This window comes from Leopardus geoffroyi, chromosome B1 (assembly GCF_018350155.1).
Source record: "Leopardus geoffroyi isolate Oge1 chromosome B1, O.geoffroyi_Oge1_pat1.0, whole genome shotgun sequence".
Classification (NCBI taxonomy): domain Eukaryota; kingdom Metazoa; phylum Chordata; class Mammalia; order Carnivora; family Felidae; genus Leopardus; species Leopardus geoffroyi.
This window is the reverse complement of record NC_059327.1, coordinates 62,563,351-62,587,588: the sequence shown is the minus strand read 5'-3', so window position 1 is coordinate 62,587,588 and position 24,238 is coordinate 62,563,351. Positions and strand designations below refer to the sequence as shown.

At 41.5% G+C, this 24,238-nt stretch overlaps 1 protein-coding gene across 1 annotated transcript in view; it reads left to right on the top strand.

The window, feature by feature from the left end:
* The window catches only part of CPE (carboxypeptidase E), a 119,202-nt gene extending 112,451 nt beyond the window's left edge, over positions 1-6,751 (top strand). Inside the window, exons 7-9 of the mRNA XM_045463769.1 lie at positions 810-909; positions 3,979-4,097; positions 5,951-6,751. Of these exons, the coding sequence (XP_045319725.1) occupies positions 810-909; positions 3,979-4,097; positions 5,951-6,049 (318 nt within the window). The 3' untranslated portion in view covers positions 6,050-6,751. The remainder of the gene's footprint in view (positions 1-809; positions 910-3,978; positions 4,098-5,950) is intronic.
* Positions 6,752-24,238: the final 17,487 nt, after the last annotated feature.

Here is a 24,238-nt window from a genome sequence, read left to right as displayed (position 1 = left end):
GCCAACCTGAGCCTTTGGGAGTTCGGGAATCTTCTGTTAAGTAGTTAAGCTTAATGAATTACCATTTGGTTTTCCAGAAGCACTTTCCAAGAGACCTGAAGTGACTCTCTGTCACTTCAAACACATACTGATTTAGCTGAACCATTGTTTCAAAATGAGGGGAAAAAAATCTGCTTTTATAGTTTATATTGCTTTAGTTGTTGACTGCAACTTAATCTGGGGGGCATTATTCTCGACAGCATCTCCTTCATTTTCTTTCTGAATCGAATCTTCAGTTTTGAAGTTCACAGATCTTTCATGTCACTTATTTTCAAGCAAATAATATTGTTCGATTGCAAGAGCAATCACAGTATGTGTTTTCATTCAACATGAACAAATATTAAAGGGCTGTAATGTAATATTATTCTTAACTGGCAGTGGCCATACAACCTATATATAGGTGACCCAATATAAGAGGGACAAAATCATGAAATATGCTAAGACCAGAGCTACTTTACAGATGTAATAGACAATTTTGTTTTTGTTTTTGTTTTTCATTCTGGTGGTTCGGAAGGTACTTTAATGCCTTTCTTTCACTCAGAACGAGATTTCAGTTTTCAGGTTTTTTTTTTTTTTTTTCCTCATTTGTCCACTTGAGGAAAAGCAGTGTAAAGAGTGTTCAACAAAATTCAGCAGCCTCATGAGCATATTTTGATCCTTAAACAATGAGGATCTACAGTATTTTGCTAGCAAATAAGGAGATTCTTGACAGAGATGTGTCGTCAGATCATTTCTAGTATGATTTTTGTGGTTGTTTTTGACCTTTACAGATACACCGAGGAGTTAAAGGCTTCGTCCGGGACCTTCAAGGTAACCCAATTGCCAATGCAACCATCTCCGTGGAAGGAATAGACCATGACGTTACATCTGGTGGGTGTTCTCTGCCGTGATCTGGAGGCTCTAGGGTTATACACAGAGCATGATTACTTGTTATTATAGTTAACAATTTTTATGCTATTCTAAGCAAAACAATTGAATGCCTCCTGTCTCTTTACCTCCCTCTCCCCCAGCTTTGACCTAGTTAAATTTCCTTTGTGGGAGCCAGTCAGGCAGTTACTCTGGATGGCTGCTGGCTTAGAAATTGGGGTGCAGCAGGTGGCGCCCTTTCCTCAGCTGTCTCAGCCTGGAGCTGCCGGGTAGTGCCACCCACTGGAGATTCTGTGGAATTCCTGAGGCAAAGGCAGATGAACTACCTGGAGTTGAATTATCAGTGTCTTTCCCTTCTGTCTTAAGTGCTAATAAGCTGTTAATGGGACGACCTCAGGAGGGAGTGAAGAGAGGGGGAAAGAAAAATGCCAGTGTCTAGGATTCCTCACACATTTCTTTATTTCATCTGTATGAAAAATCCAGACTCATTCAGGGTTAAACAGGATGTTAACAGAATTGAGGTGGATGTTAGCTATTTCTGAGTTCCAAATGCCATTTCCATTTTCCCTATGTGGAGACAAGGATGTATGTTCCTGGAAAACCTACGTAGTCCCGTTCCATTTATCCAGCAACAATATGTTTTTATGTATAATCTACTCATTTATTTCTAGACCTTGTAATTAATGAACCTTTACCTTATTTTCCAAACCACTCTATACCATTACTTCTTTCTTAACCTCCTCATTTATAACTTGTATATTTTAAAAATCCTTAACGTTTCCCCTTTAAAGCTCCATTTATTTATCTATTTAACAAATATTTATTAAAACCCCGGAAGATGTGGCCAGCACATCTTGCCAACCAATATACCAGAATCTGTGCCAAGACATTGCTCCCTTAGCCCTCGGGGAGCCCAGACCTTGATCTCCTCTGCCACATGAAGTCTCTTCTGTCTGTGAACCCTGGTGCCATAGAGATATGATTTCCTCTGCATTCCATGGTATGAGAATTTTAGGAGAATGTAACAGGGGGAAAAAAACATAGGTAAGAGTGAAATCTGAGGAGTAAGAGTGAAACATAGTTAAGAGTGAAACTGTGGAACACTCCACCCCTTTGAGGGCAAAGTAGTAAGGAGGAATGGAGTCTGAGGTAGAGAGAGAACCAAGTGCATTTTCCTGGGAGCCCAGAAGTATTTCAAGATGGAGGGACTGATCCGGAGTGCCAGGTAAGCTAAACCTTTCGCATGAACCAGTGTGGAGAATCCCGACAGAATCTGTTTCCACGGGCCAGTGGGAGCCTGATCGGAGGGCCTAAGAGAGACTAGGAGAGACATTAGAAAAAGAGAGTATTGACAAATCTCTTCAGACATTTTGCTGTAAAGCGAAAGAGATAATGATGGCGCCTGTTGAAAGGAGATATGGGGGTCAGAGGAAGACCGAAAGAGGTGGCCAGGAGGGTTTTCTTTATTCTGATTTCATTTTCATAGTGAAATAAGATGTAAAGCATCTACTGGGAGTAAGGATGAAGAGGATGTGTCGGCGGTGTTAGGAAAATGGAAAAAGTGTGAAACGTCCACTAGGACCTTGCTACTCAAAGCTCAGCCCCCACTAGCAGGTGAATTCAGCACTGCCCTGGAGCTGGTTAGGAATGCAGAATTTCAGGCCTCACCCCAGGGCTAGTGAATTAGAATTCGCACAGTACCTAGTTTCCCAGGGGATTGATATGCACTGGTCTAGGAAGATGGGAGTGTGAAAGGACCAGGGAGGAAGGGACCAGAAGGAAACCAGGGCAGTTCCATGCCCTTGGTTAGGTTGTTGTGTATGTGTCGGAGACTGATGAGCGTGATGGTGTGTTTCCTCTGGCTCCATGAAGCTGGTGACAGGCGGAAGGCCGAAAATTATCCAGGATTGGTGGCTTGCCAGGCATGTATAACCAAGAGGGAAAAGCAAATGGGTTGAAGGCATGTGCTTTCAGTGATTATAGGGTGGCCAGGGAACCTAACCTATGTTAGGAGGGAGCTGTGGACATGTAGGGTGAGAAAGAGTGTGAACCTTACTTCTGCTTAAGAATTCTCTGGAGAACTTACTGAAAATGCACTCCCTCCAAGACCAGCACTCCAGAACAACGTATTCTGAATCTTCAGAAATAGAGATTTCTCACAAGTTTCTCAGGGTTCTTTATCCCTGATGGATAAAGAAGATGTGGTATGTACATACAATGGAATGTTACTCGGTGATCCACAAGAATGAAATCTTGCCATTTGCAACAACGTGGATAGAACTAGAGGGTATTATGCTAAGTGAAATAAGTCAAAGAAAGATCAATATCATATGATTTCACTCATATGTGGAATTTAAGAAACAAAACAGATGGGGAAAGGAAGGAAAATAAGATAAAAAGAGAGAGGGAAACAAACCATAAGAAACTCAAATACAGAGAACAAACTGAGGGCTGTTGGAGGGGTGTTGGTAGGGGATGGGCTAAATGGATGATGGGTATTAAGGAGGGCAATGTTGGGCTGAGCGCTGGGTGATGAATCACTAAATTCTACTCCTGAAATCATTATTACACTATATATTAACTAACTTGGATTTAAATAAAATTCAAAAATTATAAAATAAATAAATAAAATCTAAAAAACAAAACAAAAAACAAGAACAAGTACCTCAGGTTTCTGATGAGGCTTTCTTGGACCACACTTTGTGAAGCACTGATCTAGACTTACACCATTGGGTCTTCATGTCAAGATACTTGGCCAGAATCAAAACACAGCATCAGATGCCCTGACTCCATGTTTGGGGGCTTTCTATATCTTTTTACCTGTGCCACACCTGACATGATTATGAGGATCCATTATATTATAAGATTTATTGACAATTTGACATTAGTATTTGTAAAATTGCTATTAGAAATTACTTCCTCTAAGAGAATGTAACACTGATTTCAATGGAATGTTATCAAATTCCATAAACATTTACTTACAAAATAGGGAATCAAAGAAGTTAAACGGAGGTATACTGGGTATTCCTAAAACGGCATAATTATGTGATTTGATATTTTGTTTCCTTACAGCAAAGGATGGCGATTACTGGAGATTGCTTGTACCTGGAAACTATAAACTCACAGCTTCAGCTCCAGGGTATCTGGCAATAACAAAGAAAGTAGCAGTCCCTTATAGCCCTGCTGTTGGGGTAAGAAATCATAATTGCTAAGATTTATTAAGCAGTTAATATGTGTCAGGCATATTTAAGTGATTTATATTTAGTCTTCGTTATAACCCTATGAGGTAGGTACCACTAATACCCCCATTTAACAGATGAGAAAACTGAAGCTGGCAAAGTTAAGTGACTTGACCAAGGGCTCCTTGGTTGATTTTATACCATTCAATGTGAAGCTCCCTTATTGCTTCTCAGTTTTTTGAAGACATACCCAAGAACATCGAGTTAAAAGTTAAAAAAATTAAACTTTTATTTGCCACAGTGATTTCAGTTTAAATGAGATTTCTGTTCCATTTATCTTTTTATTTCCAGCATCCAATATAATACTTTACTGAATGAGTAGTTGGAAAAATTGATCATGCCTGCAAGGTGATTTTAGGCATTAACCAAACTTTTATTAAGCACATATTATGAGAAAGACCCTCTGCTAAGCGGTATCAAAAAGTGCATCTCATTTAAGGAGGTACCACCTATTTTGCTAGGGAGGTGAGGATTCTACTGCTATCTTTGCATTACGTTTTTGGAACCAGGAAATGGCCTGCAGACTTTCCAGTCGAAAGACTTACTTGTAAAGAATTTATTGCATTTTTGTTCATGCCCCTGAGTTGGAGTATAAGGGCTTGGTTTTGCAAACAGAATACCTTGAGTTTTTTAACTGATGCTTTGGTTTTCATTGTGTGTATGTGTACATTAGGCTGTATATGTATTAAAATCAGGAGATGAATTTGGGCAAATGAAACCTGGAAAAAAGTAGCCCCAGAAATAGGTTGTAAAACATTTAATTATTTGGATCTTAGCCTTTCTGGCCTGCGTTACTTCAAGGAGGTAGTGAGTATAGTCATATTCCTAAATATCTAGGGGCTTAAGTGGCCAGATGAAGGAACTCTTGGTTCCTTTTTTTTTAAATATCATTTTTATTTCTGATTCATTTTTCTGTTTATTTATTTGCTTAGTTTTTTGAGACAGAGGTAGAGTGACAGAGAGAGGAAGCACGCTCGTGCATGCGAGCAGGGGAGGTGCAGAGGGAGAGGGAGAGAGAATCTTAAGCAGGCTCCACGCCCAGCAAGGAGCCCCACAGGCAGGGCTTGATCTCATGACCATGAGATCCCGATCGGAGCTGAAATCTGAAGTCAGAAGCTTAACCAACTGAGTCACCCAGGTGCCCCAAGGAACTCTTAGTTCTATTTGCAATGGGGACAGAAGTATCTAGAGGTCCTGAGAAGGGTTGGGGTTGGGGAGTACAGATTTTGAATAGCCTTTTGTGTAGATGTAGGGATTGTCCACAGACCTGATGAAAACTCCCAGTTCACACTGAGAGTTGAGTTCCTGGGCCCCTGGCCTCTGTGGTTGTTTGGAGATGTATGTGCCTCCATCAGTTTCTTTAACAGATTCAAGATTCTAGAAAGCAGAACTTATGGTTTGGGACACCAAGACACTGAACTACATTCTTCCATATTTTCCCAGCTATTAGAAGAAAACTCAAGGTTTATAGGAGAAGCTCAGTGAAGAGTCAAAGTTAGAAAATTCATCCTAAATTACATCTTCTTATTGGAGGGAAAATTGACTTAAAAAATCTGCTTTTAAATAATCCTACAAGGCTATTAGATCAAAGCACATTTCAAACATAATGGCTTTTGATTTTTTTTTCCTCTGAAAGTATCTTTTGTTTATCACAAGAGATTTTTAGGATATACTATAGCTCAGGTGGCTATACTGAGCTTACCCTATAAGATCTAAAACTGCAGTATTTTTTTTTTTTACTTAATTTCAGCTTTTAGAAGTACACATGCAGTTGGTAACAAAATATTCTTGTTTTTCTCCTTTAGGTTGATTTTGAACTGGAGTCATTTTCTGAAAGGAAAGAAGTGGAAAAGGAAGAATTGATGGAATGGTGGAAAATGATGTCAGAAACTTTAAATTTTTAAAAAAGCTTCTAATTAGCTGCTTTTAATCAATCTATCCATACAATGTAGTATGATGTAATGTGGCCATTTTCTTTTAGATCTTGTGCAATATTTAACATTGATTTATTTTTAATCATTTAAATATTAATAGATATCACTTAAAATAAACAATTAGACTTTTAGGTAAAAGTATAAGAACTTGGTCTGTTTCTTCTCATATAACATTCATTTTCCTACATATATTTCATGGAGAACTATAGGAAAGGTTTGAGTGATCTGCCATTTTAGACTTAAAGGAAATATTCCACGTGTTATTTACGATCCAGAAGTTTTTGAGTAATTCTGGCTTTTAAAAACTAATGAAGTCCTTTTAGTGTAATGGTAACAGTGCCACATAGTGAATGCCACTCTAAAGGTCAACAGCTACATTTTGGTGTTGTGAGCATTATACCGCAAGACTTACATAGTTCAGTATAAATTGTCATTTGTCTTGTGCTGACTAGCTATATAAGCATGATCTTGTTAATGCATATTTTGGATGGGAAGGAAAAATAAATGTTTAGAAAGGGATTTTATGATGAGAATTGACTTTCTGCTTGCACATATGGGGGTGATACTGTTATATTATTCAGCCTGCTAACACTACTTAAAAGCTTAGGGTTTTCTCTTGGTTGTAGATTGGTCTAGAATTGTATTCTGAATGAATAAAGGTAAAAAAAGATATCCCCATGGTCTTTATTTTAATTCTCTGTGATTTTTGGTCTAGAGCAGTAGTCTTGTCATTAAAAAGTGTATTTCCTTGATAATGGGCTCTCACTTGTTAATCCTCGCCGTTTTAAAATTTGGCTGTGATGGCTGTTTGCCAAGCACAGTGCAAACTCCGTGTATATTATTGGGGTGGACAAAAGGTTTTGAATCCATGGATCTTATGGATCAGTTTTGGACATAGGCTTTAAATATATGTACCACAGAAATGAGTATGTAATTATCCATTGTGATAAGTAAAAATGGCAGGAAGAACAGGATGTGCAGGAAGAGAGCATGATAGAGAAACTTAAATGAGACCAGCTGAGGGGACTCAGAAATAACCTCTTGATGTATATAAGCCCGGGTCCAAAATATGAGCAGGTGTGAGCAATGCAGTGACTGAGTGTATGGGTGTGTGTGTGTGTGTGTGTGTGTGTGTGTGTGTGTATGTGTATGTGGTAGTGGTGGTGGTATGGTTGATCAACATCCAGGTATGGGTCTTTGTTAAAGTAGTGTTAACTGTTGTAATACTAGACCCCCAAATATATAATGGTTTAAGCACGATAAAAGCGTAGTTTTGACTCAGACACATGTAAGAGATACCTGAAGTCACTTCCACCCATGGCTTATTGTCCAGAGCTAGTCACACAGCCTCGTTGGATGACAATCTTTAGTGAGCAACACTGTCACTAGTGTAGTTCTGCCTTCTGGTTGCCAACATAGGTTTGCTCTCCTTTCTTCCAAATACAGAAGTCACTTAACCCCGTAACAAGTGAGGCAACTTAAATCAAGGCTTTGAGCTTCAAGTTTGGGATTTCTGAGTGATCCCACAATAACCTCTATATCAGATCAGCATGTGGCCCCTCTTGCTCCACAAATCTACAAACAAAAAAGACAGGTTATTGCATCCTTCACTCCCAACATACAACAGAATAGGGTCAAGATAATGTCATAAACCCTCCAACTTGAAATGGTGAGGAATGAGAGGTGCATAGTATCCACTGGCCTACAGCAATTCTGAAATCTTGCCAAGTGGGTATTCTAGGCCTCTTCTGGGGATGGAGAATGGTCCTGGTTTCAGAATTGATTCTGGACTCTGGAAGGTGCTTTTCTGCTTTTATTCTGCAAGACCGTGATGTGGCGCTCTTGAACTCCTTCTCTTTCATTTAAGACCTAGGTTAATGGAGGTACACCACCTGGTATGTGGGACCTCCCCAGGTCACCGAAGCAGATGGAAAGAGAGACTGAAGAATCAAGAATGGACCTTTTATTGACTTAGCCTGGGGAAGACACATGTCAGCTCTTCTCACAATCTGTTGGCCAGGGCTAGTCATATGCGTTTGCCTAACTGAGCAGGATGAAGGAAATATGGAGGAACAAATAGAATATCTGTCTCTGCCACCAGACCAAGTCAGCTACGCATTCAGCTATTGGAAGGAAGGTGTTCACTCCATGTAGTCTTGCCCTTGAGTCTATTTGTTGTGAAACAGGGTTTCAAAGGTCTCCACTTTCCTGGCCATGCTCTCGACATGCTCTGATTTGTCAAATGAAGGGTTTAGAATCGAGTGCTGTTGGGAGGGAAATTCCTCTTGGTCAGTGTTTCTCTGTTGAAGGACCTCCACTGGGATAAAACTGGCCTCTGTTCCCATGTCTCACTCACTCTTCCTACAGTGAAGTCAATCACTTAATTGTTAGGTGATGGCAGGTAAGCTAACCTAATCGGGTGAACAAATCTATCAAAAGACTGTAAGCTTCCTCTTTCCCTTTCTTCTCTGACCTGGACAGAGGCAGTTCCAGACTCTCCCTTAGGTGCTGCGGTAGGCTTTGGGTGTGTGCGCAGGGACAGGAAGGGCTTGTGGGCATAGAAAATTAATAGGCTCTTTGTACCACAGATCTAATGTCACTTTTTCCAATTAGTTTATCAATAACAAAGCTGTTTAACCTGTCTGTTGGTTTCCTGTGTCTTACTTTTCAACTGGTTCTGAACTCAGGAATGGAAGAAATGGGTACTATATGTTGGATCCCTAAAATTTTCAAGAGGTATAATACTTTAATACATGAGGTGTTTCTGTTTTTGTTTTTGTTTCTTTCCAAAAGTCAAGAGGGACCAGCCGCTATCTCATTTTGGTTACCATACTTCTCTTAATACACTCTAAGATGGACAGACATTTTTTGGAGGTTTTATGTCACATTGCTGCCTCATATAAATTTAGCATAAATGAAAACTTTGCGTTAAAGCTTTGATTTAGTTTGAAAGTAACTGTTAGAGCAGGTAAGAATCTGGAGGCTATGAGGGCTGAGTATTAACCAGATCTGGATTATGAACAACAGAGGTAAATTGTTGTAGGTAACAAAAATCAGAAAGGGAGGGGGCTGGGGAATTGATTTTCATGAAACAATGAACACATTTTAAACTGCTTTTTTCCCCTTCATAGACAGAGAAAATCAGACATATTATGGAAGAAATAGCTAATCTCCACTCACACTTTGATTTTCAATTCTTTGCATAAACAAAGATAAACATTACTTGCAGAAAGGGAACCATGAACTTTGATATTCATATTTTATTTATACAACCTCTGAAATCTTTCCATGATTTGGTATTGCGGGAGGCTAAAAAATCATCACTTGTTCCAACATATGACTCAACTTCTCTTTTCTAAATCCTCATGAGGATTTCTTCTGTGGATAGAACTGGACAGCCTTTGGAGTTTCTGCCTCAGAAATGTCAAGATAGAATGTACTTGGACCTTTAGTTCGAAAATAAATACACTACATCCTGGTCTTGCTGTTCTTAGGTAAATATCATTTCTGGTGCTTACAAATGTTCTGATTCTCTACCCTTTGCTTCTTTTTACTAGACAGCCAGTGAATTAATTCAATTATAACAGGGGTTTCCAGGGTAGTGTATAACTTTAGTTTCGTGCGATTAACTTAAATCATTGAAACATTTCCTGAGGATCAGTGGTTTTTTTGTAACTTTTTTTTTTTAAGTTTATTTTTATTTATTTTGAGAGGAAGCTAGAGAGAAAGCAGGGGAGGGCAGAGAGAGAGGGAGATAGAATCCTAAGCAGGCTCCGCGGTGTCAGCTGGGAGCTGTCCACGCTTTGTGTTGGGCATTTGAAATACAGGATTTTGAAACCCCACCACAAAGCTGTAAGCTAGGAACTATTGCAACATTGCTGTTGAACAGATGAAGAGATAGGCTCAGTGTTTAAGCTAAATTTTTTTACCTCACAGAACTGGTAAGTGGTCAGACCAAGATTAAAACTCATGTCTGTCTGATTCCAAGTGTGTTTTTACCCTACTTTGTTTCTTTAAAAAAATTTTTTTTAATGCTTATTTATTTATTTTGAGAGAGAGAGAGTGCGCGAGCATGAGCAGAGGGAAAGGGAGAGAGAATCCCAAGCAGGCTCTGCACTACCAGCACAGAGCTAGGTGCGGAGCTCAAACTCGTGAACCGGGAGATCATGACCTGAGCTGAAGTCAGACGCTTAACCGACTGAGCCACCCAGGCGCCCCTACCCTACCTCATCTCTTTAGCATGACCTGGAAAGGACTGAATTCTTGATGAAACATATCTTAGTTTTATATTCCTTTGACTACTTCACATGTGCTGATCACTACACTTCTGGGTTCTGAGCACGGTTTATGACCTACCCTTTAAAGATAATTTTAAAACATTTTGCAAATAAATACAAGTTCCTATTTTATGGCTTCTTGCTATGTAGAATTACTAGGAATCCAGTTAGTTTGGTCCTGTTCCCTGTGGACATGGTGATGTTTGGCCCAGATATTATGCTTGACCCCAACATTAATGCTGTGAAGAGACACATTTCAGGGTACCAGGGCACGGCCAGTAACTTAACAGCAGAACAGGGCATGTGAGGATAGAATGATGTGGCATCATAACTTCCTCCTTGCCTCTCACTTGCCCCATGGGGGCAGGGACTTCTGGGAGCCTGACCAGCTGCAGGTTCTGGTTGCAGAGGTCGTGTCTCTCTTGAAGTTGTAGTCAGGGCAAACTACAGCAAGGTAGAGTAAGAGGGTAGAAAATTAAGTATTACGGTTCCTGAAATCAGGCAGAAAATTGATGAAGACAGTGCTTTGATAAAGATACAAGCTAAGGGACACAGTCCCTTAGTTTCAAGGTGGCTATCCATGGATAGTGAGGCTTTTGCTCCTGGACATTCATTCCTGGTCAGTCTGTCATCCTAGAAGGAAGGCTGGCAAGGAGGACCCGTGTTGCACATATTAAATTAATTAATATATGTAAAGCACTTAGAAAACTGTCTGATATACAGCAAGTGATAAAAATGGAATTGCCTTCATTATTACTCAACAACACATGACTATTATTCAAAAAAGTGTGGTTATTTCTATTCCTACTACCTTCACTGCCAGGTTAAGTTATGAGATTTGCTACTTAGAAGCTGGGACCACAGAAGAAACCCAGGTAAAAGACCCACAAGTGGGACCAGCACTTGGGGATGAGGTGAAAGCCTAGCTATTATAAGAGTGATGGTGTAATATTGGGGTAGAGATAGGATATAAATATGCCTATGTTAGATCAAGATCAGTTAGGCAAGCACAGTTCACCTGAGTCTGCTGATGGTACTCAGTGGAGAGCAGAAATAAAGAGGCATAAAACTGGCCGGACCTCATTTAAAAAGGTATTCTTTAGTAATAATGTTAGCATCAACTATAGTCGTATTTAGATACCTTAAAAATTATTTAAATAATTAGTTGTATTGTTTCTACTTGCTGTTGTGTTTAATCAGCCATATGAAGGTCATCTGATAAAATGAAAAAGAGAGACAAAACCATAATGAATTTACACCTCAAGATTTGTGAGGTCAGTGTCCAACTTGCATTGTGAAAGCTTAGTGTTTCTGAAATGTTACCGGCTAAGTGTCCATCCGGTGATGACAGTGACCGAAGATGGAGAGATTGCCCAGAAGTTCTGGGTGACTGTGCATGTCTATCTGCAGGGATTTGTCGGAGGAATGAATGCATGTTCAGAGAGGAGAGAGCACAGTGACAGGTGAGCGGCATACACTTGAACTAAAGTGCTCCAACATCAACCTATAAATAAAATCAGAGCCTCATTGGCAGCATGCAATCTGACACAGAAATGTAGTGGGAAGAAAACACTTCCCATTGCCATTGGTGCAGATAACCATGCACTTCTACTTTGTAAACTCCCTCAACACACATTTACCTACTGCTACAAAACAGGAAGAAATACAGTCTTTTTGTCATAATTATTTTCTACGTAATTTTTGAGAATTAAACTTAATGGCTTGGTGTCTTCAAACTGATCTGGTTGAAATCGTATTCATAGACTTAAGAAGACTGACACATGAATAGGGTATTTAATGAGTTACTAAGACATCACCGGTGATTATTAGAAGACAGAACATAACACATGTGTAAAATATGTAAACCAGAAAATGATATAATGATTTTTTTGAGTAGCTGAATCAGCGGTTGATTAGCCAAATTTCATGACTTTGAATATCATAATAATACATTCTACCTGGGGCGCCTGGGTGGCTCAGTAGGTTGAGTCCAACTTCGGCTCAGGTCATGATATCTTGGTTTGTGAGTTTCAGCCCCACGTCTGGCTCTGTGCTGACAGCTCAGAGCCTGGAGTCTGCTTGGATTCTGTGTCTCCTTCTCTCTCTTCCCCTCCCTGCTTGTGCTCTGTCTCTCAAAAATAAATGTTAAAATAAAATAATAATATGTTCTTCCTATTGTCCTGATTATGTGACTTATCAGTGAACTCTCTGACTAAAACTGCTATTTCCTCTTACCTACATTTACACTAATATTTATTCTAGAAATTCTTTAAAAAATCAGCCCTGATACTACCAGGCACACTCCCATTCCCTGCCCTTGCAATGAAACAATTTCAAAGCAGCTGGCCATAGTCATTGGTCTACTGCTGTCCTTTGCTCCAGAAACTTCATTGCAGCTTCTCCTCTGTGTTTATTTTAAATCTTACATTTGAAGAGCAAGGTGGTGAGAAAACAGCATTGAGTCTAACCAGAGCCTCGTAGATTTGTTGCTGTGGCTTATCTGGTTACATGAACCACTGTTATGGGATTTGGGGTCTAGTGAGGGGAGATGAAAACGGTGGGTGGTGTAGCATTCTTTGCTTTAAACCTAAAATACACTTTCTTATGCATTAAATACACAGAGGTATTTCAAAGCCAAGTATGGGTGTAATTAAAGTGAGAAAACGCCAGCTTAACGTGCACACCTCCAGGTCCCAACCACCACATGTGCTCTTTGTCAATCCACGGGAGGCACCAACAGATATGCAGAGCTGACAGGCAGACATGAAAAGGAGGATTAGATGCTGGAGTTTTGGTTGAGTGCTTTGCCAAGTGGAACAGGCCTGCGGGCTCCTGCCAGCACAGACGTGGTCATAGTATCTCCTCTTCCTCTTATTCACCGGTGCAGAAGTGAGAAAACGCCCCCCGGGCTATCACAGCACCAGACTCTAATTGTGTAGCTGAGGCAGCCGTGAACCACCCATCCACGTGAGCTGTATGTGGCCTTCTTAGGTGCTTGGAGAACGTGCTCATTACAGACAGATGCTTTGGGATTGCAGCTCAACAAACAAATGGAAAAGCCGAAAGTAATTTTTTTCCCCACTTAGGAATCATTTTCAAACCCAATATCGTCTTGAGTTTTTGCAACCTAAAATATGGTGCCCATTTCTCTTGCATTTCTACTTTTCTGTTTTCCTGATCTCCTGTCTCCCAGATACATTTTGTCTGTCACAGGCTTCCGTAACTTCCCTTTGCCTGGTGTCTGTCCTTCTCTTCTGCCTCCTCTATTTTTCTTCCTTTGCTCTCTCTCCCTTTGCCTTTCTGGACCTCTCTGGGTCATGGCCACATTTAGGCAGAAAAGAGGCTGAGAGCAAGCTGTGCAGACTGTCTTCTTCCTCCTCCTTTCCTTGGGAAGGGGCCTTCCTCAGAAGGGGTCTTCCTAGCCTCAGCCCTTCCCAGGGTGAGTTGCCTTCTAGAGAACCCCTTTGACCTTCTCCACAGCCATGTAACTCCCCCAACCCTGGCCCTGACACCAAAGAGCACAGATGCTCATTTTGGAATCTGTCCTGGCTTATCTGAAACCAGGTCTCCTGGGCGAAACAAATATCATGAAGAGTTAGGTTGCTTCCTTCACTATTGACAAATATGAGAAACTGCGACCAGATACATTAAATACTGGGAAGGATCGGGGCACCTGAGTGGCTCAGTCAGTTAAGCTTCCGACTTTGGCTCAGGTCATGATCTCGTGGTTTGTGAGTTCAAACCCCGCATCAGGCTGTGCACTGGCACTGAGAAGACTGCTTGGGATTCTCTCTCTCCCTCTCTCTCTGCCCCTCCCTGACTTGAGCTTTCTCTGTCTCAAAATAAAATAAATAAAAACTTAAAAAAAAATATAAAACACTGGGAAGGATGAACTCAGGAGAGCAGGAAGTGTGGTGGAAAAGAAAGAGCCCTGGACGTGGCTCCAACACCCAAGCAGCAACCTCAACTTGTTGAGTGACAGGCTCGGTGAATGGGCGGGCACCTTTCAGAACTTCCATGTTCCCGTACTTAACTAGAAGACAGTTGTTATTAAGATATTATTAAAGTTCTTTTCCTAATAATCTCCTAAAACTACGAATAGGAAATTTCCTGTAGAACGTAAGGGAAGGTCAAAATGGAAGGCACAGGAAAATTTTGAGATTGTGATTAAAATGTGCTGTGGCTCAGAAATCGCTTTCTACTGGCCATGCTATGTGGCCATAGAACGTGCTGACTCATAACTGTTGGTCATGTTGCCTCTCTGAGCACAACACACGCTCAAGTCTTTAGACATACTCCCTCCACCACCACACCCTCACAGAGTGACTCCTAAGAATGTAAAGAAGCCTCTGAGTCAGACGAAGCAACCTTAGGGGGAGAGGAGTCAGTGAAAACTGGCCCTGATGATGGCGGACAGGCACTGGGGCAAGAGGGAGCAGGGCAGTGGGGCAGGAATGCTCAGCAGGTGTCAAATCTGAACTATACGGGGATGCTCTGAGTCCAACCATGCCCTGCTGATATGGGACATATCTTATCCTTTCCCCCTCTCTGCCTCGCCCTCCCCCTCATCCTCTTCTCTCCATCCCTGTCTCTACGTCTATAGCTAGCTATGCCCAGGAGCTATCAGCACCTCATTCAGTATCAGCCGCATCCAAGGTGGTTGGGGGGGAGGTAGCAGAACTCTGAGGGGATCCCGTCCCAGAACCAGGGATGTGGGAGAAAAGACAGGTAGGTAGAGGGTGCCACTTCCGCCTTCATCTACTTTCTGTATTCAAAACAGACCTGCTTCTTTTTCATTTTTAAGAACTTTGTGTGAAAATGCCCACCTCTTAGAGTAAGCCTAAATAAGCTGTCTTTAAACTCCTCTCCATGGCTCAGATGGCACTTTGAAGTAGTTTTTCTGCTTAGTTATCCGAATAGTGTAGAAAAACAATGGGATTGTATGGCAAAACTATCGTGCTGTGGACATGTATGCAATTATGAGGATGTCTGTTTCCATGTTAAGTGTGTGTGCCAAATAATAGCAAGGCAGTTAAGATGCCTCTGTGGGAACATTGTGCATAATTTCTTGGGGGAAAAAATCATTTCTGAATTTTAAAAGGGATATTACTTTTTTCTTGCAGGAGGTTGTTTTGCTAAAAGACAGAAGCAAGTATGAAACAGGGTCCAAGTGAGAAAAAGACGCTCTGCCTGAAGCTGCTTTGTGGTAACATGTAGCCACAAAGGTTCCTCAAGTATAAACATTCTTTGTAGAATTCAGACCACACAAACTCTCAGTTTTAAAATATTGCAATTATTATTGCAATAATAATTATTGAATGTCAAATTTTGTCCTGGTCTTCCATTTTTTTTCTCCTTCTCCTTCCCCTTCTCTTCCCCCTGCCCCTTCCCACTCCCCCTTCCTACATCCTCTTCTCCTTCCCTTTATTTTTTATATTAATTTTTTTAATGTTTACTCATTTTTGAGAGAGAGAGAGAGAGACAGAGCACAAGTGGGGGAAGGGGCAGAAGGAGAGAGGGAGACACAGAACCTGAAACAGACTCCAGGCTCTGAGCTGTCAGTACAGAGCTTGAACTCATGAACCATAAGATCATGACCTGAGTCGAAGCCGGATGCTTAACCAACTGAGCCACCCAGGCGCTCCTTCCCTTTAAAGATAATCATTTGGGGTATAAGAACAGGCAAGGGCATGCTGGTTAGCTAGTGACTAAATAATTCAGGATGCAAATATTAACCTAAACTGAGAGTAGGTCTTTGCTGCTAGTAGGGAACAGTTGGTACTTCCCATTTGCTAGAAGTCACATTTAAGAGGATCTCCTTTTATTTTTTTCTTTTCCCTCCATATGTACATACCATTGAAGAACCACTTAGCACAGTGCCTGGGTCATCATAAGTGCTCAACAAATACTATTATTAAGTCTGCTCTGGTTAATTTTGGCATCCTTTACCAGTGAGCAATAGGTGTGTGAGAGAGGGTATCACAGAATCTGTCAGGAAAATGAGCTTTGGCTGTGTATCTAAGGTCTAGAAGAAATTACAACAGGACAGGATAAGCTCATGAGGGAAACAAATGAACATTTTGAGAACACGAGGGAAAGAATGTGAACATTCCTGTGCTCTTTCTGTGTCCCCATTTGGGTTCAGGTTGGCATGGTTTTCTTTGGAATCTCCTTTTGGAGAACCACAGTCCATTTGCTCCAATAAGCATTTATGCTGTCTGAGTTCCAAACAGCAGCTGGACTGAAGGGTGGGTGCAAGAAACAAATGGGGTGTGAAATAAAGGGGCAAAAGAGTTATAGATTTGGTAGCCTGGCAAGGGCTGGAATGTTTCAAAATTGGTTTTAATGTTTTTTAATGTTCATTTATTTTTGAGGGAGAGGGAGAGAGAGAGAGAGGCAGAGAGAGGGCGACACAAAATCCAAAGCAGGCTCCAGGCTTTGAGCTGTCAACACAGAGCCCAATGCGGGGCTCAAACTCATGAACCATGAGATTATGACCTGAGCCTCAGTCGGACACTTAGTCAACTGAGCCACCGGGCGCCCTGCAATGTTCTACCTTTTTAAAAGAACTATGATAAGCAAAAACGAACTTAAGTATGTTTACAGAACTTATAACAGCTTAATTTTACATAAAATAATAGAAATATTTCTTAGACACAAAACTGAATAGCAAAAAATCCAGAATTGTTCTGGCTAAACCAATAAAGAAATGAATATAGAGTGGGGATTTTTTTTTCTTTTTCTTTACAAAATAAGGAAATGGCGAACAGAAACTTGAGTCTGTCATGGTAAGGATATGGAATAATTCAAAGGAAAATGGGATTTCCATTTAGCATTTAATGGCAGTTTGATACGTTTCTGTGGAATTGGATTTGGGTTTTATTTTAGAATTTTTGTCTAAGATCAGCAATTCGTTTTTCAGGAGATCTCATGGAATCAGGTCATGTCAAAACAGAGACAACTCAGAAGTGAGATGGGACAAAGTGGTGGTGGACCATGGTCCCCGGGACTCAGGTGGTAGTGATGGTGATAATAATCATGATGATACTCGCGATGATAATAATAATAGTTGGCATTGTTGGAAAAGTTACTGTGCAAAAGCACATTTCCTACTGGTTTTCCTTTCCTCTCCCTAGAAAATCTAGGGAGAGGCCCATTTCACAGATGGGATCTGTGGGAATCTAGGGAGATGGAATCTAGGGAGATGGGTCTAGGGATCTAGGGAGATGGGATCCGTGGGAATCTAGGGAGATCCCCATTTCACAGATGAGGAAACCAAAGAACAGTTAAAAATGCTGTCGATTAAGGGGTGAGTGGTAAATCATGAAGCCTATGCTTGCAGTGGCCAGTGACCAGTAGTCATTTAGCATCTCTGGGATGTGCCCTTGTAAGCCTTCTACTAATAATCTTCATTAGGATTAATGTGCATTCGCTCATTGTTTCTGTAGTTACAAATCATTTTCCCACTTTATAATCCTGGAATATTCCTTTAGATGGGGGTTTTCCAGCCTCAACACTACTGACGCTGCAGGGGAGAATTCTTTGTTGTCGTGGGCTTGCCAGTGCGTCGTAGGATGGTTAGTAGCATCGCTGGCCTCTATGCATTTAGATACAAGTAGCATTCCCCAACTGTGACAACAACCAAAAATGTTTCCAGATGTGCCAAATGACCCCCAGGGCGGGGGCAAAAGAGGCTTTAGCTGAGAAGCTATGCTTTAGAGTGTTTAGAAAAGCTTCTGAGATCATCACAAAAATGTCCCATTCAAGGTAGTTATAGGAACATCTTATATCACCTAGGTACTGGTCACCTAAAAAATTCATAGTTTTTATGAGTACTAGTGAATGGTAGTGACACTGCCCCCTCTCATTTTAAAAAGATAAAGATAGGGGCACCTGGGTGGCTCAGTTGGTTGAGCGTCCGACTTCAACTCAGGTCATGATCTCGCGGTTCATGAGTTGGAACCCCGCGTCGGGCTCTGCGCTGACAGCTCAGAGCCTGGAGCCTGTTTTCCATTGTGTGTCTCCCTCTCTCTGCCCCTCCCCCACTTGCCCTGCCTTTCTCTCTCAAAAATAAATAACCACAAAAAATAAGATAAAGATAACTCATCCCTCCTGAAACGATTACTTCTGAGAACAGTTTTTCATTTGACATATTTTCACTGAAGCACAGTAACACCAGTGCATTGATGCTGATATGGGGTCTATCATCTATGGTATACATGGTCGTCTAGTTTTCTAAGGCTGCTATATAATAAACCACCACCAATTTGGATAGCTTAAAATGATAGCTATTTACTAAGTCACAGTTCTGGGACTAGAAGTCTAAAATCAAGGGAGAGGTGGGGCTATGATGTCTTCAGATCCTCTAGGGGAGGATCCCTCCTTGCCTCTTCCTAGCGTCTGGTGGTTGCTGGCAATCCTTGGCATTTCTTGGTTTGCAGATGCATCGCTTCAATCTCTGCCTTTGCAGTCTTATAGTGTTTTCCCTGGGCCTGTGTCCAAATTCTCTTCCTCTTATGAGGACACCAGTCATTGGATTAGGACCCACCCTAATCCTGTAGGACCTCATTGTAACTTGATTACATGTGCAAAGGCCCTACTTTTAGATAAGGCCATATAAACAGGAACAAGGGATTAGGACCTGAACATATATTTTTGGAGGATCCAGTTCAATACACAACGCGTCGTCTATTCCCACATAAGACAAAACGTATAAAGGATCCTTGTCGAACTATTTTTTGTTTCTCCTTCCAGCTCCATCTCTACTTTTCATGCTCTGTCCTGGACTACATCCAGGCACTCCTCTGCCTTTGGACTTGTGATTGGGTGACACCAAAGGAAGATGTCAAGGTTGGAGGTCAGGAGGAATGTGTGCCTTCCCCAGGCTACCTCTATTCCCTGGCACTGAGTGTTGGTTCTGTTCTTCCACCAAATCCCACCAATCTTGTCAGGTGGCCCTTGCTGTATGGCTTCTCTCTCTCAGGTCTGTCCCCTCGCCCCAGGCTTAGGGTGGCAATAAGTGGCTCGTCTGTTTCTGGCTCTAGTGCTGCCCCATGCCTGTCGGTTTCCCTGGTTTCCCTCAAGTCTATCTTCTACTGTCGTTAACTCTCCCCCTGAGCTAGAGGGAGTGTGCCCTCTGGTCTCTGCCAGAGTCTGACTGCTTGCAGTAGTAAACACAGCAATAATTTGTTTAGAAATAATGTCTGTGCCTGCCTCTTGAAGTTACAGACCCGAACTATGTTCCAAATTCATATTTTTCCTACCTCTTACATGAACAGATGAAGTCTCCGACAGGTTGGCTCTGGGCCACATCAAATGAAGACATACAGTCTCTTCTGTTTAGTCTTCTGGAACAGATGTAGTAAAGAGGCACCGGCCTTTGCAGGGCAACAGTCTTCCCTCTTAAGAGCAATTCACTGTTTGCATCCGTCCCCTCTTTTTTTTTTTTTTTTTTTTTTTTGCTCATGACATCTCATTTGCCTTTGGCTGCAGCAGAGCACAGGTGAGGAAAATTGGTCTCCTTGTATTTTGGAACCAAACCAATCAAAGCTTATAAATCATTCATCAAAATGAAAGAAACTGAATGTCTTGGTTGGCCCATAGCAGCCCAAGCCAAGTCAGGTGCCATTAAGCAGCTCTCCACAGAGGGTAATGTAATGTCAGGGCTGGGCTCTGTGGCTCCCTCTCTCCCCCTGTGAATGGACATTGCTCCTTGGGGACCAGGTCTGGGCTACATCTGACCCCACTCACTGGAGTCTTGCAAAAGTACTGGTGAGTAGGAAAGAATGTCACCTTGTTGATGGTAAAGGCAGCACATAATAAATATTCACTTTCTCTTTTTTTCCTTCTTTTCTCATTTTCCCTACTTTTAAAAGGCAAGTGGGAGAGGGGAGCTGAGGCAGAGCGGGAGGGGAGGACTTTGGAAGGAGGAGAGAAAACATCGTAGGTCTTGGAGACGGAAGGGGGACTGGTGGGGTTGTGGAGCTTTGATGAAACTTTGTTGGCTCTGGAATGTTTGCTCATAGACTTTTGGTTTGACAGTGTCTGGGGGGTTCTGGAGTGCACCCTCCCTCCTCTTCTGCTGTCTTTTTGGCTCTGTGGAGGTATGAGGTGCTGGAAGCACCCGTCAATTCTCATTGGCAATTCTGAAGCATTGGTAGAAAAGCCTTGTTCGAACTTGGCACATCAGCCACTTTGTTCAGCACTTTAGGTCCATCTCCTGGGGGACACAAGTTCTAGCACCTGAGGGCTTGACTTCACCATTACCTTCAATAAAGTTAGCTTAACAAGCTTTTTCATGTATGCAAATTGGTTTTATTTTATAACAACCCTGTGAGATGGACCAGCCAGGTATGGCATCTCCATTTTTAGATGAGGACATTGAGGTTTGGAGAAGTTAAATGGCTTGCCCTAGATCATGCAGCTCAAGTGTGTTTCTACCAGTGCTTCAGAATTTCCAAAGATCTTTTTGGAAAGTAGGGTTTAAACGCAGGAGTTATTTGACGATATTTGAGCCAGACATAGAAAAATCACTCCAGTTGAGAAGAACACTCAAAGGTTTTTCTTTTAAGGTAGGGTGTTTGAATCTAGAGAATAGTTACATTTTTTAAATGAATTAGAGCTTAAAAATCATGGGGCCAACATGAGTATTCTCGTTTTGCAGATGACTATCTCTGACTCTCAGAGATGTTAAGTAATGTGTAGTAAAGAATTTGGCCTTGCCCAAAGAGAGGTCTGGCCTCTGCCCTTGATTTCTGGGAGGTGATCTATATCACACCTGATAGAATGTCTTTGTTTACAGTGGAGGCTGACCACGCCTGACAGTCTCAGGGTGGTGCCATGCCAAAGAGATCAACCATGTGATTTAGGGTGGGGGTCATAGGTTTTCAAAGTATCAGTTGGCCTGAAGGCTGAGTTCAACCACGAAGCCAAGCAATGAATCCTGTCTATGTAATGGAGCCTCAATAAAAACTCTGAATGTGGAAATTTGAGTGAGTACCCCATGTACATTGTCACACATTGATGCTGAGAGGGTAACAGGTCTCCAAGAAAATGGTAGCTTCACATTTGGAATCCTTCTGGACTCTGCCCTATGCATAAATTGCTTTGCTGATTTTAATTTGTATCCTTGCCCTATAATAAACTACAAGCATGAATATAGCAGCTTTCAGTGAATTCTGAGTCCTCCTCATGAACTGTCATACTTGAGGTAGTTTTTGGAAACTCCCAAACTTGCAGTTGATGTCAGAAGCAAGGACCATCTTTTGTGGACCTTCCCAAGATTGTAGTTGGACTCTAACTTCTTGCAGGTGGTTCCAGAAGTCTTGAGCAGACTTGGAAGCCTGTAGGACTGTGCCCTTGAACTTTGCAGTTTGGCTTACTCCAGGTGAGTAAGCTGTCCACAGTCACAAGAACCAGGTCCAGAAATGGAACTCAACTGCTTATAACACAAATACATATACTACTACGTATGAAACCCCAAATGCTGTTATTCACTTATTGTGGTGTGTCCTACAGGAATGTCTCAACTAGTGCAGAAACTGCCAAATCATTTTGCAGCACCAGCAGTGGCAAACAGGGCATCTAGAAAGTGGGAGAAGATATGGAGGAGTCAGTGCACCAGCTATGAGGCTAGCCACACCGAGAGGAAGTAACTGGGAGATCTTGGAATCGGATCAGTGGCATATGGCAGGAAGCAAGGTGGTGGCTCCTAATACCTGACTTTATATACTTATGGGCAGTGCCTCAGGTGTGCTGAGATAGTGCTTCCATCCATCAAAAGCGGAAGTGGCTAAGCCCTCTTTAGCCTGTCATGCAAAGAGCTCTTAGGACAAGATAGGGAAGTCAGCTTTGGATTTGAATACCCATTTCTTTAAAAAAAAAAAAAATTTTTAACGTTTAATTATTTTTGAGACAGAGAGAGACAGAGCATGAACGGGGGAGGGTCAGAGAGAGAGGGAGACACAGAATCTGAAGCAGGCTCCAGGCTCTGAGCTGTCAGCACAGAGCCCGACGTGGGGCTCGAACTCACGGACCGCGAAATCGTGACCTGAGCCGAAGTCGGCCGCTCAACCGACTGAGCCACCCAGGCACCCCTGAATACCCATTTTAATAGGCTTCTGGCCTACGCTAAACCAGAGGGATAGATTATGAGATTAAAGTATCACATATACCTTTTCTTTATAGATCACAAATTGTTACTGCTTTCTTCCTGAAACTTCAATATGCCAGGAAAGGAGTACAGCCGCAAGAATAACAGCGTTTCTCACCTTGAAGCTAGTGTAAGATGTATTATAGTACAGCGAAGTAATCACCTTCAACAAGTTTCTGTTCACTGTGCCCAGGAGCCCCGGGAGGCTTTGTGTTCAGTCATGCCATCTTTTCTCTTCGAAGAAAATAACGGAAACCGTCGTAATCCTCCATAAAATCTGCTATAATGTTCTGCTTAACTTTGGGGCTTTTTGATAAAGCTATCAGTTTACTTGTTTTGACCAATTCGAAGAGATAATTTTGTTCAGCAGTCTGGCTGTATTAAAAGCAAACATTTGAATGAGTTATTTGACTATATTTTTAGGTAAAGAGCATCTTAAAATGATCAAGGTGAATGGGTATGTAGTCATGGGGATTAGGGAAACAATGGAGGAAAATGGGTCATTGGGTACACCCTTTGTACCAGTCACTTTTCCTACCTTATTTATTCTCACACCAACCTGCTAAATATGTGTTAATATCTCTGCTTTACAGATGATAAACTGAGGCTCAGGGAATTTAACCAACTTGCCAAAGATTATAAAAAATGGCAGAGACAACACTGAAACCCAGACCATTTTGCTATCATCTCTTGACCTCTCACTATTCTCTGCTGTCTGCCTGTTAGAAATATAATCAGAAATATATTACACCACCAGATCATCCCAGGGGAATATTAATTTAGGAGTGTAAGTAAGAAATTCTGAGGTAGGCTCTAAATTTATCTCTGATTTATGGTATATGTGTGTGTATATCTTTTCCTCTGATCTTGTCCAAATGTGTAGAATTCAAATAACTTCAACATCTATTCACTAAATATAGTTTGTCCAACCATTCCTCCTCCTTTTCCTGGGAAAGATTGATTCCAATTTAGAACCTGCTATCGATATAAATACATTCACTTATATTTCCTTTGTATGTTATATAGTTTACACCCAGAAGTGTGTTGCACTATCTTTTGAGTATAGACATAATATACTAAGTGCTTCCCTTTGGAGTGGTTACTGCTTTGTGGGATTTGCAATTATATGTATTAATTGGCAATCTAGAGTGGCATGCGAGATTTGGCATAATTCTGAATAATTCTACCACCCAGATCTTAAGGGTGGTAGATTTCACCCTTCAGTCTCCGTTCCTGAACCTCACCTAACCCCTTCTCTTGCCTCATAGTCATCTAATGCACCTCATCCTTTTGGCTGCAAAAGGATGTCTTTCTCTCAAATGATGGAGGCTTTAGTCACACAAGTATTTACTGTATGTTTCAGGACTGCTCCCCATGTAAGGGCACAACGCCGAACCCAGTGGACCCAAATCCTGCCCTTAAGGAGTTTCTGTTCTTGCGGGACATGTCCACATCAAAACTTCTATTGATGAGTATTTTAGCTGTGTTTGAGGCAATTTGATTATCTTATTACCTTTGGATGCCAAGGTAGGACGCGAAGGACTTACAGGGAGTCTTTTCTTGGGAAAAAACAAAACAAAACAAAACAAAACACTGGTAATTTAAATATACGTCTGATGAATAACATATAAGAGACATGTATCTACCTTTCCCCCTTTCCCCCCCTCTGAGATTGCTTCTTCTTCTTCTTCTTCTTCTTCTCCTTCTTCATTTTGAGAAAGAGAGAGAGAG